Here is a 13,426-nt window from a genome sequence, read left to right on the forward strand (position 1 = left end):
CAAACACTGTTGCAGCAGCAAAGGTCATTCAAAATGATCTAGACAAGATTCAGAACTGGGCAGACACATGGCAAATGACATTTAATAGAGAAAAGTGTAAGGTACTGCACGCAGGAAATAAAAATGTACATTATAAATATCATATGGGAGATACTGAAATTGGAGAAGGAATCTATGAAAAAGACCTAGGAGTTTTTGTTGACTCAGAAATGTCTTCATCTAGGCAATGTGGGGAAGCTATAAAAAAGGCTAACAAGATACTCGGATACATTGTGAAAAGTGTTGAATTTAAATCAAGGGAAGTAATGTTAAAACTGTACAATGCACTTGTAAGACCTCATCTTGAATATTGTGTTCAGTTCTGGTCACCTCGCTATAAAAAGAGATATTGCTGCTCTAGAAAGAGTGCAAAGAAGAGCGACCAGAATTATTCCGGGTTTAAAAGGCATGTCATATGCAGACAGGCTAAAAGAATTGAATCTGTTCAGTCTTGAACAAAGAAGACTACGTGGCGACCTAATTCAAGCATTCAAAATTCTAAAAGGTATTGACAGTGTCGACGCAAGGGACTTTTTCAGCCTGAAAAAAGAAACAAGGACCAGGGGTCACAAATGGAGATTAGACAAAGGGGCATTCAGAACAGAAAATAGGAGGCACTTTTTTACACAGAGAATTGTGAGGGTCTGGAATCAACTCCCCAGTAATGTTGTTGAAGCTGACACCCTGGGATCCTTCAAGAAGCTGCTTGATGAGATTTTGGGATCAATAAGCTACTAACAACCAAACGAGCAAGATGGGCCGAATGGCCTCCTCTCGTTTGTAAACTTTCTTATGTTCTTATGTTCTTATGTTCTTATTACAATCATCACTGGACAATGTATACAAAGAAACAATAGTAAAATAATATGAAAATCCTGTTGTGACACTGCTAGTTTAGCCACCACATGGTCTCCCAGGATGGCACAAGTGTGTACTGGAGGGATTCAGTGCTGAGAGGTAAGTGCCAGCTTTTAAACTATTGAGGGCAAACCAATGAGCGAAGAAGAGGGGCTGCCTTTAGAATCAGGGTATTTATGGATTCCAAGTTAAAGTGGGTGTTAGCAGGTTTGCGAGTTTAAGGGTTATGGTATTTAGATGTACCGCTGCTTGCATAATTTTAAAGATATATTTAATGCACGTAGTATCTTATGGACTTTCATGCGTTTACTACAGTATAAATAGATTCATTAAGGTGGGACTATTGCTTTGAAACCTGTGTGCTAAACGGGTGTACTTTGCAGAAAGGAAAGAACAGGAGAGTAAAGTGTTGTGAGAATAGCTCACTATCTCCTTTATGAACCCACACAGGGGAGTAAAGTATTGTGTGAATAGCTGACTATCTCCTCACACAGTGCTGTGTGAACAGCTGACTATCTCCTCACACAGGAGAGTAAAGTGTTGTGTGAATAGCCCCTCTGTCTTCTTTATGAACCCACACAGGAGAGTAAAGTGCTTCGTGAATAGTTGAATATCTCCCCACACAGGAGAGTAAAGTGCTGTGAGAATAGCTATCTCCTCACACAGGAGAGTAAAGTGTTGTGAGAATAGTTGACTATCTCCAAACACAGGAGAGTAAAGTGTTGTGAGAATAGCCCTCTGTCTCCTTTATGAACCCACACAGGAGAGTAAAGTGCTGTGAGAATAGCTGACTATCTCCTCACACAGGACAGTAAAGTGTTGTGAGAATAGCTATCTCCTCACACAGGAGAGTAAAGTGTTGTGTGAATAGCTGACTATCTCCTCACACAGGAGAGTAAAATGTTGTGTGAATAGCTGACTATCTCCTCACACAGGAGAGTAAAGTGTTGTGTGAATAGTTGACTATCTCCTCACACAGGAGAGTAAAGTGTTGTGTGAATAGCTGACTATCTCCTCACACAGGAGAGTAAAGTGTTGTGAGAATAGCTGACTATCTCCTTACACAGGAGAGTAAAGTGTTGTGTGAATAGCTGACTATCTCCTCACACAGGAGAGTAAAGTGTTGTGTGAATAGTTGACTATCTCCTCACACAGGAGAGTAAAGTGCTGTGTGAATAGCTGACTATCTCCTCACACAGTGCTGTGTGAACAGCTGACTATCTCCTCACACAGGAGAGTAAAGTGTTGTGTGAATAGCCCCTTTGTCTTCTTTATGAACCCACACAGGAGAGTAAAGTGCTTCATGAATAGCTGACTATCTCCTCACACAGGAGAGTAAAGTGCTGCGTGAATAGTTGACTATCTCCTCACACAGGAGAGTAAAGTGTTGTGAGAATAGCTGACTATCCCCTTTATGACCCCACACAGGTTCACAGCCCTGTTAGAGGCGATGTTCATTTTTATAGGGAAGTGTCTCAAGCGAGGATAGGCTGGAGTGAAGTTTTCCTTCCAATGGCAGCTCTTGGGAAACATGATACAGAATATTAGTTTTAGTGAACCAGGATTCAATTGGGTTCCTTTGTGTTTGTTGCACAATACACATACAGTATATGGAGATTTTTTTGGCAAAAGCAAATGGGTAGTTGTATTATGCTATCCCTCCTGCTGTTTATTAAAACAACCAATTAAGCACAGAGCAGTAAAACAACATGTCCCGGTAACAATTAAATGAAATAACATGTTTTTAAAACACTCCTCTGGGATATTAAGATGTAAATCCCCAATTTGTCTGAGAATATGCCCCAGGATTTCAATTAAGCAGATGGAGCTTTAACAAAACTGTCCTCCACTGGTACAGTACATGCTTTCCAAGAGCTTAATACCATTGCATTACTGTGACACTAAAGAAATAAACCAGTCCAGTGTTCAAGTAGGAATAAAATAAAGCGCACATCAAATTCTCCTTATAATACAAATATGCCATATACATCCTTTGCAGTAGTATGCAAACATTGGGAATGAGCTGATTAGAATTTTTATCCATCACTATAAAACACTGCATAGTATTAACTGTGTGAAACACCTCTACAGGGGGTGGACAAAAAAAATTTTCTCTTGCAGTTTTTGTAGATGATGTAATACAGCACATACCAGGGATGCCACCATCTGACAACTAATTTGCACAAAAGGATGTGTTATGCATGGCAGATGTTTCTAATATTATGTCCAGCTCATAAATATAATCCATTCTTGAGCTAACCTAACCTTTCCTAAAAAGGAACAACATTCTTAAATCCTTGTTGAGCCTCCATGGTCTGCAGACGAGAGACATCCAGACACTTCAGAGGAAGCAGCTTTTGTATGTCCACCGCTGTATAAAGAATGTGCCCCCTGGGCAACGCACACTTCCTCAATCAATGCAGCAGCCAATGGTTTGCAGAGCAAATGCAGAATTAAGACAAGCTTAGGTGCTGACCTTGATCTTGGTGATTCTGCTAACGTTAAGGAATGCTCTAGGAAGTCGATTTAAAAGAGATACAGAGTCTGTGTTTACGAAATTAATTTCCTACTGAGAGTATTTGTTGCAGTCTGTTTCATTTAAAACTGCCTGGGTGGATATTTAAGATACAGTTGTGCAGTAACAACGAGGGTAGCACTGATTTTTCTAAAAATATTCTTATGGCTGCCTGGGGACTGCCCAGCGTTTGGTTGTAGCCAGCAGCACACTCATTCACAATAGTCTGTATGCATGCATGAGTAAGAGAAGAATGTGCTTTGTACCTGATCCAAGGTTATCTCCAAGCAGCCTGGTGAAACCCTCTGCAGAACATCTACCACAGAAACTTTGTATCTGTTTTTAAAAATAATTTTGTAGAATTTTGCACTACATATGTAAGTACATAATTGTATCGAAAGGGGTTTTGAGTTAGGGACCGGGTACGGTTTTGAGTTAGGGACAGGGTACGGTTTTGAGTTAGGGACAGGGTTTGGGTTATACCATGCAAAAAGATGTACAAATTAAGTACATTGTAACTATGCATGATAACATTGTAATTATATGTAAGTACACATGTATTTACTAAGTAACTACTGTGTAAGTACACAGTAATTAGAGGTATCATGCAAAGTGTTATCTAAAATAATATTGTCTCTGACAGGGAACCTACATAATTTAAAAGAATAAAGGTTATATTTTGATGGTTGAATTCTCTAATGAGTATCTATAATTTTACTGAGTCAGTCTGGTGCTAGTAAAAGAAGGTGACACTGAGTTTTAGGGCTGTGATCTTTAGTTTGGAACACTGTCAACTAACATTCTTGCTACTTCTATTCAGGTATCAGTTCAAACTGTGGTATTCCTAAACATACTGATCACAGTCTTTGTGAGTCTTCATTGTTTATCTGTGTATGCTGCAGGTGACTGTCAAAACATCATCCAATGTCCCTACACCTGTAAGGTCAAACGGCAAACTTGTTTCTGTGTAACTTCTATTCATAAAACAGCTATGCAATACAATGAATTTCAAAACATTTAATCTGATCGCAATTAATCCTAAAACACCCATCAAATGAAGGGTGTGTTCTCATCATCACAACACAGTGAGTGTTGACAGAGATCTTTGAAACTATGAAAGGGTGACTGATGCTCACAGTAGTTGTTTAAAGCTTTGTATGAACACTATGTATAAAACATTTATGGAAACTAACAACATTTTTAGTAATACCCTGTCCAGAATTAATTTACAGTAAACAGTGAAGTCAAGGCTTGAAATTATAAACACAGGAATGTGTTAATGTGATACATGCCGACAGAACACTTAATATACAATTATCAAAACGTGAACAATCTACACAAAAAATAAATTAAATGAATTTTCAATACAGTACTTTATTGTAGAAATATACAGTTATTTGGTTTAACAATTAAACAGTCAGCCCCTGTGCCTCCATGTGCTGTATGAGAATCTGAACCCTAAAAGATTTCTTAAAGCAAATTAATGCACTACAGACAAACCACACCTTTAAAACACGAAATCTGCTTGCAGGTCATCTCATGACTCAACTGCTACAAATAATCAACTGCAAAAAGGCTCCTGCATATTTTATTTAGCTTTTAAAAATAGATTTTGTTTTTAATATAAGACAAGTTCCTTTAGTTCTCCCCTACCACCCGGACATTCGGTGAGCACACTACTGCAGCACTAGAAGCTGATATAAATAGATGTGCATTTTGCCTGACACCAAAGACACAGTTCCCAAGTGTTTTTCATTTCCTTAGCAAGCAGTACGCTCAGTTTGGAGAGTTATTTCAGTAAGCTCATAACCTGGGAGCTCTAGAAAACGGCTGCCCCTAAGTTTGCCAAGATGGTCTCACTGGCACCTTTACACTTTTGCTCCTGAGTGGGCTCTTTCCTCTGTTGTGATTGGGTGACCTCTGAGCAGTCTGCAGGTGGTGGGAGGAGTCTTGATCTAATGTAGGAGCCGTCACATCAACCGATAAAGCTTTCTTTAAAATGCTGTGTTTGGGTTGAAGCAGAGCTGCATGAGTGGCTCCCCTTCCAGCAGATGTTGCCAGCAGTGCAGCTTTTTTGTTCTCAGTAGGATTTTTCGTTCTCACTGGGCCTCCTTCCCCTCCCTCAGCGTTCCCGGTCTCAGACTTTTGGGAGTGCTGGCTGGAGCCTTTGCCCTTTTCTCTGCGTTCCTTCTCCAGAGAATGCAGGCTCTCCCAAGCTTGCTCGTACTCAGCTTTCAACGATTCCAGCTCACGAGAGGCCCTGTCCCTCTTCTCTGCACAGTCTATGAGCAGCTGCTCTAGGGAGTGAAAGAATTCCTTCCCAAACCGTGAGAGGGCCTCATCTCCTACAAGAGGAATAACAGACAGGACGTCAGGTTAGAGACAGTGTGCAATACACTGAGCTGAGGTTCCACAGTGTGAGAGGCTTGAATGGGAAATGAGCGGAACCATGTCACAGTGCTTTCCATCTAAATACATCCAACATGGTGTATTAGAAGTGCTGAGATGTTACTGTGTGAAGGCTGGCACTTCAGTCATTCCTTAGTTTACTTTACTTTCAAAATTGCTCACCAGGCAAGATCACTTTTGAAAAAGCAGCATCTTGTTTCCATCTCCTGCTTCTGCACAATTTGTACAGCTGGGAAAAGTGAATCACATGAAGAAGGTTAAGAGACTGCAGCTAAGTTTAGATTATAACCCTCCTGGCTCTTAGCTTTTACCCAAATCATCAGAACAAACTGCAGAGGTCACAAGAGATACCATATGTGCCCAAACCTTAATCCCTCCCACCAAAAAAGGCCTAATAATATTTCCAACCCAGGATATTGTAACATTTTTGTGATGCCAACAAGCTCCTCTGTGTGAATAAAGTTAACGTGGTAACTGCGACATACAGTTCACATTGAGACAGGAGAGTAGTGGAGATTTATGAGGAGTCATGTTTATATTTTAAAGTTTTAAAGGAGGGAAGTGTGAAAAAAAAAAACACATATAAATCAAAGCTATCTTCTGATGTGGCTTGGAATGCCATAAATCTTCCTCATGTATGGGTTCACCTGGTTTTCACAAGAATACCTTCCTCAAACACTGACTGCCTGCCTTCCTGCTCAGAGGAGGCTTCAATCTGCAAATACTGAGGACTACCTGACCCAAGGAAGCCAAGGGGTTCATACCAGACTGAAGGAAGCGACAGGTGCTTGCATGTTTGGTGTGTCTTAAGTGTTGTGGAGCAGGTGTGAAATATTCACAGGAACAGATTTCTGCCTGCAGATAGACAGGTTGAGAGACAGATATACTGACAGAAACACTGATACAGAAATTAAGACAGATAAAGATTGGCAGTAGAGCTGTTAAAAGATACTTTAGATAGACACCCCTACAGAAAGACAGAAAAAATGGATCTATATTTGTCGAGTTTGATGTATTTCTTTCTGGATGGATCTAGATGTTGCTAGGAGAAAAGTGAAACATTATACATTAGCTAGACAGGTATCAAGGAACTTAAATGAGATGATGTCTCTTGGATATAAAATGTGATCACTACATTATAAAGGTTTATTACCAAGATTAAAAAGAACAGGTCTTGTTTACCAAAGGACCAGAAACACAGCTCATTGAGGTTTTCAAAAACATCTGCAGCCCAGGTTCTGTAGAGTTCATAGTCAAGAGCAGATATAACACCCACTGTTAATAATATGGCAGATTCCTTGTCCTGATATGTAATGCCAGAGGACACCTCTAATCTCATTGTATAAATATTTAGGATAATTTTAGTAACAGTGAAAGGTACCAGAACTGGAGACTGACAGCTTATATTAACCTACACAGCATGTGAAGTAAGACCCTGCCACAGTGAAAGCTTCTTACTCACAGGCTTGCCAGCACAGCCACAGCCCTGCCCTGGAGAGACCACACACTGAGCTGGTGACTCGAGCCAACGCCTGGCCTCTCCACTTATACTGCCAAGAAATATATTCCATTAGATTATGGCATTGTGATGTTGGTCATTGCCACTAGAAACCGGGGTTAGACGAGGAGATTCTTTGTAGTTTCTTTCAAGTGTTCTTGCTCGTGATAAGCAAACACCCTGAAATTAATTACTTGCATAAGCAAAGGAATTTATAAAACATTATGGAAATGCATATCATTTATTTAAGACTTTAACAGTGATATCCCGTTCACACTCATCCAGTTGTTTTATATTTTTAATGAATACTTATTGTGAAGTCCATTGGGAATTTAGCTACAGCAGAACTACAAGTCATTGAACTTTGTCATTTTACTTTGTATGGATGTAGATGGATCTACTGTGTATGTCATTGAATACTAAGTACTTCTCTGCAAACAAAACAAAGTCGACATCCTTAAGTCTCTGTTTTATCTTTTTTTTTTTTTTTTACACCTAATCGTCTCTCCTCGGATTAGTAGTGGTTTGTCTGCATGCTGTGTGAGTTGTCAGAGGAGTTAATGTTTTTGTTGTATTTTACAAGGTAGCCAGGACACCCAGTTACTGTGTTCTCTACAATAGTACCATAGGTTACCGAGTGCACAGAACCTATAGTTTAACCTTTCATCTGAAGAAGTCTGATCGCTTCCTAAACCATCCTATTGTCCCTCATGATTAAGACAAAAAGCAACACAGTATCTGTTGCTACACTTTGTGAGAAGATGAAGAGAGCTTTGATGCTGGTGAAGAAGAAACACGGCTCTAGTCAAATGCATCAGAGAATTGCAAAGTTTGGGATAAAAGCTAAAGAGGATGGAGAGGTTGGGATGTATAGTGGTTTACAAGGAACGAAGACTCCAGTCTGCACTGCTCAAATTCATTCTAATATTGCACTAATAAAGACAGCATGGGGCCTTCTTACACAATGGTATTTATTTAGCAGTGCATAGATCGTTACGATAATCACAGCGCAGTTTGATATATAAAGTATAGCAAATAATGTTTGAATTAGTGATCATTAATGAATTTTTTATTCATCTTGTATATTCGATTTACAAAAAAACCTAAAATGTCAGGCTTTTTTTTGTGCACCAAAAATATAAGCTAAGCTTCAGGTTTATAGCATTAAACTTTTACCCCACTCTCTTTTGCCCCCTTAAAATGTCCAGATATAATTGTGTTTAAGCTTACTTTAGGATGTTTAGATATTCATTTAGTTAGATGCCAGCTTGACTAGCCCCCATTTCCAGTAGGCATCAGTGGTCATAGTGTTCATGTACTGGAGGGGCATCATGTTAGCTTCATCTCAGAGGCTGAGATTCCCCGGGGTCGTCAAGACAGGTTGTTCCTCATCATTAAGTGCTGGAGTTCTGCCAAACCTCCCCTTTTCATCTATGAGTGCTCAGATTCAAACACCCTCCAGGCTTGAAGACAGCTGCTTCCAGAGGAGACTGGCCTTGGGCATGTAGCTGTTCACCACCAATAGCGAATCATATTTGGCTCATTAATCTCTACAATATGTTCCTCTGCAAGTGAAGTATCCTCTCTGACATTCTTTAGTGTTCTGTTTTGATATTGCATGATGCCAGTTTTACCTAGTATAGCCAAGTGAAATCAAAATGGTTTTATATCAAAAGAATAAAAGAAAGGTAAGATAAACACTGAGTGGTTTTAGCGAGTTTGTTCATGACAGGCTATATAAAACCAGAGTGGTTTTAGTTAGTTTGTTCATGACAGGTTATATAAAACCAGAGTGCTTTCTCTTAGTTTGTTCATGACAGGTTACGTACTACATTTTTTGGTACTGAATAATTGTGTAAACAAGGGCAGCCGAGGGAAGGCTTTTTGCTGAGAAATGAATAAATGTTCTTCCATTTAATGAATCCTAACAACTAAAAAGATCTTAAAGCAACTGTGCTGAAAATATCTTCACACCCATACTACATATCTTACAAGTGGCTGTGGTCAAACTGTATGCTCTTAAAATCATTAATGCTATGGTTTTATTTTTGGATATCGCTTTTAGGAAAAATTCCCATCTCACCCACCTTTGTCCTTTTGCTTGGGTCATTTTTGTTCCAGTTACTCTGGGTAAAACAAAATAATCAGTGACTCTAACTTGACTTTTTCTAAAGGGAAGCACTCTATGTGAGAGCTGCATGTTGAATAAGATAAAAGCCTCCCTGTGTTGCCTTTCTTTGCTCACCTTGGTTCTGTGATGGCTTCAGAGCCTCTACTGCCTCCTGGATCTGCTCAGAGCTGTTTTTAAAGACTGTCAGAAAATTCCGCAGAGCACTTTCTGAAGCTGTTGTTTCCAGGCTGTTATAACAGGAAAGCACCTCTGCAAGAAAGCAAGGAGGCCAGGGTTTTAGGAGTTGCTTCAAAAACTCATATGAATGTATTCATTGTGTTTTTCAAAAATGGAAACAATTTTATTTTAACTATTGTAACTGTTGTCATTTAACAACATTTTCATATGACCTACTTTGCTGTTCTAAATTAGTTTGTAGCCACAGCCACAGCTGATCTTGTTTATTTTTTATGTTCTGAGTCATTAATCAGACAGATTGACCAGCCTGGATAGTGACCAGCATTACTGTAGCCATTTTGGGATTTAAACATCACATTTCTGCACATTTTCCAGTATAAAGGGTAACAACTGTGGTGTTAACATGTTTCTTGCTTTATTATTTGATAAGATTAATGTAATAACCCAAGGCCAGTTTCAGACGGATGCTTCAGAGGTGTGCCGAACTCAATTGAAATTAACTACTCGTTAGAGCCGCACTTCATTAAATTCGATGAACCAACTGGTTTCACACTGGCAAACCGAAAACGTATCGCACCAAAGGTGTCTTAAATAAAATTGCATCGTAGACAAATGATGACATATGGTTATTATAAAGAAAAACTGTGTTATTTGAGAACAGTAGGCCTACACAACACAGTTCACTTGTGTCAAACAAATACACAGGTAAACAAGTTTCAATGACATTTAACCATTATTTATGTCAACTTTATTGTAAAATAATAATAATAATAATAAATAATAATAATAATAATAATAATAATAATAATAATAATAATAAATCTGAATTTAAAAGTTTTCAGTCTTTAGGGACTGTTTTTCAGCGAGCAGATTCCCTAGGTAGAAGCACGATTTTCAGTCAGTTAAAAAATAGTGCTCCGTGCTGCTGCTTGGAGTTGTGCTACAATATATTGTTTTCAGCAGCATTTCTATTAAGTTGAGTTACAAGAACACGATGAATCACAGCATCCCCATTTAGTTAAAAAGTCTGTCACTGACAATTATTGAAATAGTGATTGTATTGTTGTTTTATTTCTGTTTAGATCTGCCCGAATGTATAAAAGGATCAAAATAAATTGCTCAGATGAAACTAACAGAAGTCTGTGCTCACGTTAATATTTATTTATTTATTTAGTTAGTTAGTTAGTTAGTTAAAAGTTTATTTATTTATTGATTTTAGTAATATGTATAAATCAATAAATCAATACATAAATACATTAATTAAAATGTAACACGTGTTTCGCTGAATCACAATACACATATTATAAATTCAGTTTGCCTTAGGCCTGTATTACTCAGGATTTTTTTTTTTAAGACAACATTTAAGACATTCTTAAGAAGAAATTTAGGATGATCATAAGAAAGGTTGAAGAATTGGACTTAAGAACAATCTTTGGAAGATCTTTTCTTACGGACTTTCGGAAGTTTTGCCTTAAGAAGACTTTCAAGAATACGGCCCCTGGCTCGCTGCTCCTCTGTGGGCTCTGCCATGATTGATTAGCATTGTGGAATGCATGACACTGTTTAGCATATCATCTGTGTATCATTTGTGTATGTTAGCATTACGTGCAGCTTAGTTCAGTTCACCGGTAGAGCTCCTTATGAAACCAAGGTGCAGCAAAGCCACTTGGAGCGGCACAGGAAGGCGTGCTGGCGTCAAAAGAGCATTGAGGAGAACTTAATTGTTTCAGGAGGTGCTTTACTCATGTACTTAACTGGGACTTGAATTGAGCTTGGCACACCTCTAGAGCATCCATCTGAAACTGACCTAATGCTTTACAGCCCCAGAGGGAACTGCTTGTCTTGGTGGAAAAAGTGGGTAACTCTTTGTACTCACTGAATTACATGACACTATTGCATCTGTTAATTTACAAAAATGGATCCATGTTCATTAAAATGAGAACAAGACTACTTCGTCTTCCAATAAAAAAGAAATTCATTAAATAAATATTCTTTGTCTTTATTGTATTTTCCCTTCAAAAAATTAAATGCAGACCTTGAAACGCAGCTCCTGTTCGTGTGTTCAACAGTATATCAGTGCACCTAAATGGTTCACTATGTACATCTTTAATTAACAAAGTAAGAGAGGCATTGTGCCAGTGGCTGTTCTGCATTCACAAATTTAACTTTTTCGATCCAGTGAATCCGGAACAATGAATTACCAATGGCAGTAATGTATATAATATATGAATTACCAATGGCAGTGATGTATATAATATATGTTCTACATAGCTAAACTCTTGTGAAGCAGCGATCATGCTTCAGCTGATAAATCGTGTTCGTCTTCTTGACTCACGTCTCCACTGACTGACCTTGCAAAGGGGCACACAGAGTCTCTGACACATTCTTCTGGAACACTTGGTAGGCTTGCCTGACTCCCTGGATCAGTGCTTCAGTGTATTGGATCTGGAGGTTGTACAGGGACCTGTGGAACTCCAACTCTGCCTGTAAAGCTTCCACCTGGTTTGCAAATAAAACACAGCATAGCTTACTTGTCACATGCATGTCCAGGTAACCAATATGTTTCCATTTGACTAGGGAAAAAGTAAATAATTTATTTAACATATCTTCAAGTACAGATACAAATATGTTGAAGAGAATATAAATTGAACAAAATATCACTGTTATTGCCTAAACAGGCCTGAGAGTTGGTTAGATACAATCTACTTTGAGAACAGGAACTGACAGGCCAGAAAAGCTGATCAACATAACATACAGAAAAGCTGATCAGCGTAATATACAGAAAAGCTGATCAGCGTAACATACAGAAAAGCTGATCAGCGTAATATACAATAGAACTGAAATAAATTGCAGAAGGTTAAATAGGACTTTAGACTTAGACATGCCAATACAAGTATTGTATATTTGTAAATATTGTGTTTGGGCAGCATCTATAAAATTGAACCCCAGCATGCCAGTATAGTTAAAACAAGTTAAACTGCTGAATGTTTCCGATTCAGCCCCTAGCTGCGCCAGGTATCAGGCTGATAGCTTTTCTGCCCCGTGGTGATGTGACCGTGCTGCTAGGCTTCGATGGTCACTTTCACTCTGTACATTCAATAGGGAAGGTGAGGTCCAGTAATAACAAACACAAATCGCTTCAAAACACATGACAAATAATACATAATAACTAAAAGCAATAATGTGTGTGTATGTCTGTGTGTGAGCTGCAACTTGAATCCACATCCTCCTACACAGCATTCTAGCTCTGCAACCACTGCAGCTACTCACAAATATAAGACAAAGAGAATGGAATACAAATGTATCTCTTAATCCTGAAAGTCTCTCTGGGGCATTTTACTCACACCTTCTCATACTGCATCCTTATCGGTCCAAAACCTAAAAAGCATCCTGATTAATAAACAGACAATGAACCTCACTGTATGAAAGCAAAACAACACCAAAATAAATCTGACTGATGTCAGCATCAAAGTGTGAAAAAATATAATGCTTGCGCGTTTCGTAAACAAAGATAAAAGGGAATAGGAAACTTGATGAGGCTTTATGCAAATACCTGGAAGCCGGCTTGAGTGAAATGATACATTTTGAATGTAATTTACATCGGCTTATTTTGCATTTTTAAGTCTTGGATCTGCAGTCCTTAAAAACGCATTACTGTTATGCTCCATACCTCATAGGTTGAGAGTGGAAGAGCGACAGAGGTGTTGCGCATTAATCAAGAGCACCTAGCTATGGAAGGGTTTGTTTATTATTAATGAGCACTGTCCTCTCAGAATGCTACAGCACAGCTCTTACCTGG

At 38.7% G+C, this 13,426-nt stretch overlaps 1 protein-coding gene across 1 annotated transcript in view; it reads right to left on the minus strand.

The window, feature by feature from the left end:
• Nucleotides 1–4,766: 4,766 nt before the first annotated feature.
• Nucleotides 4,767–13,426, minus strand: part of LOC121313883 — a 106,537-nt gene continuing 97,877 nt past the window's right edge. Inside the window, exons 9-11 of the mRNA XM_041246668.1 lie at nucleotides 11,979–12,126; nucleotides 9,565–9,699; nucleotides 4,767–5,757 (exon numbers count right to left, since the gene is read on the minus strand). Of these exons, the coding sequence (XP_041102602.1) occupies nucleotides 5,249–5,757; nucleotides 9,565–9,699; nucleotides 11,979–12,126 (792 nt within the window). The 3' untranslated portion in view covers nucleotides 4,767–5,248. The remainder of the gene's footprint in view (nucleotides 5,758–9,564; nucleotides 9,700–11,978; nucleotides 12,127–13,426) is intronic.

Source organism: Polyodon spathula, chromosome 1 (assembly GCF_017654505.1).
Source record: "Polyodon spathula isolate WHYD16114869_AA chromosome 1, ASM1765450v1, whole genome shotgun sequence".
NCBI lineage: Eukaryota > Metazoa > Chordata > Actinopteri > Acipenseriformes > Polyodontidae > Polyodon > Polyodon spathula.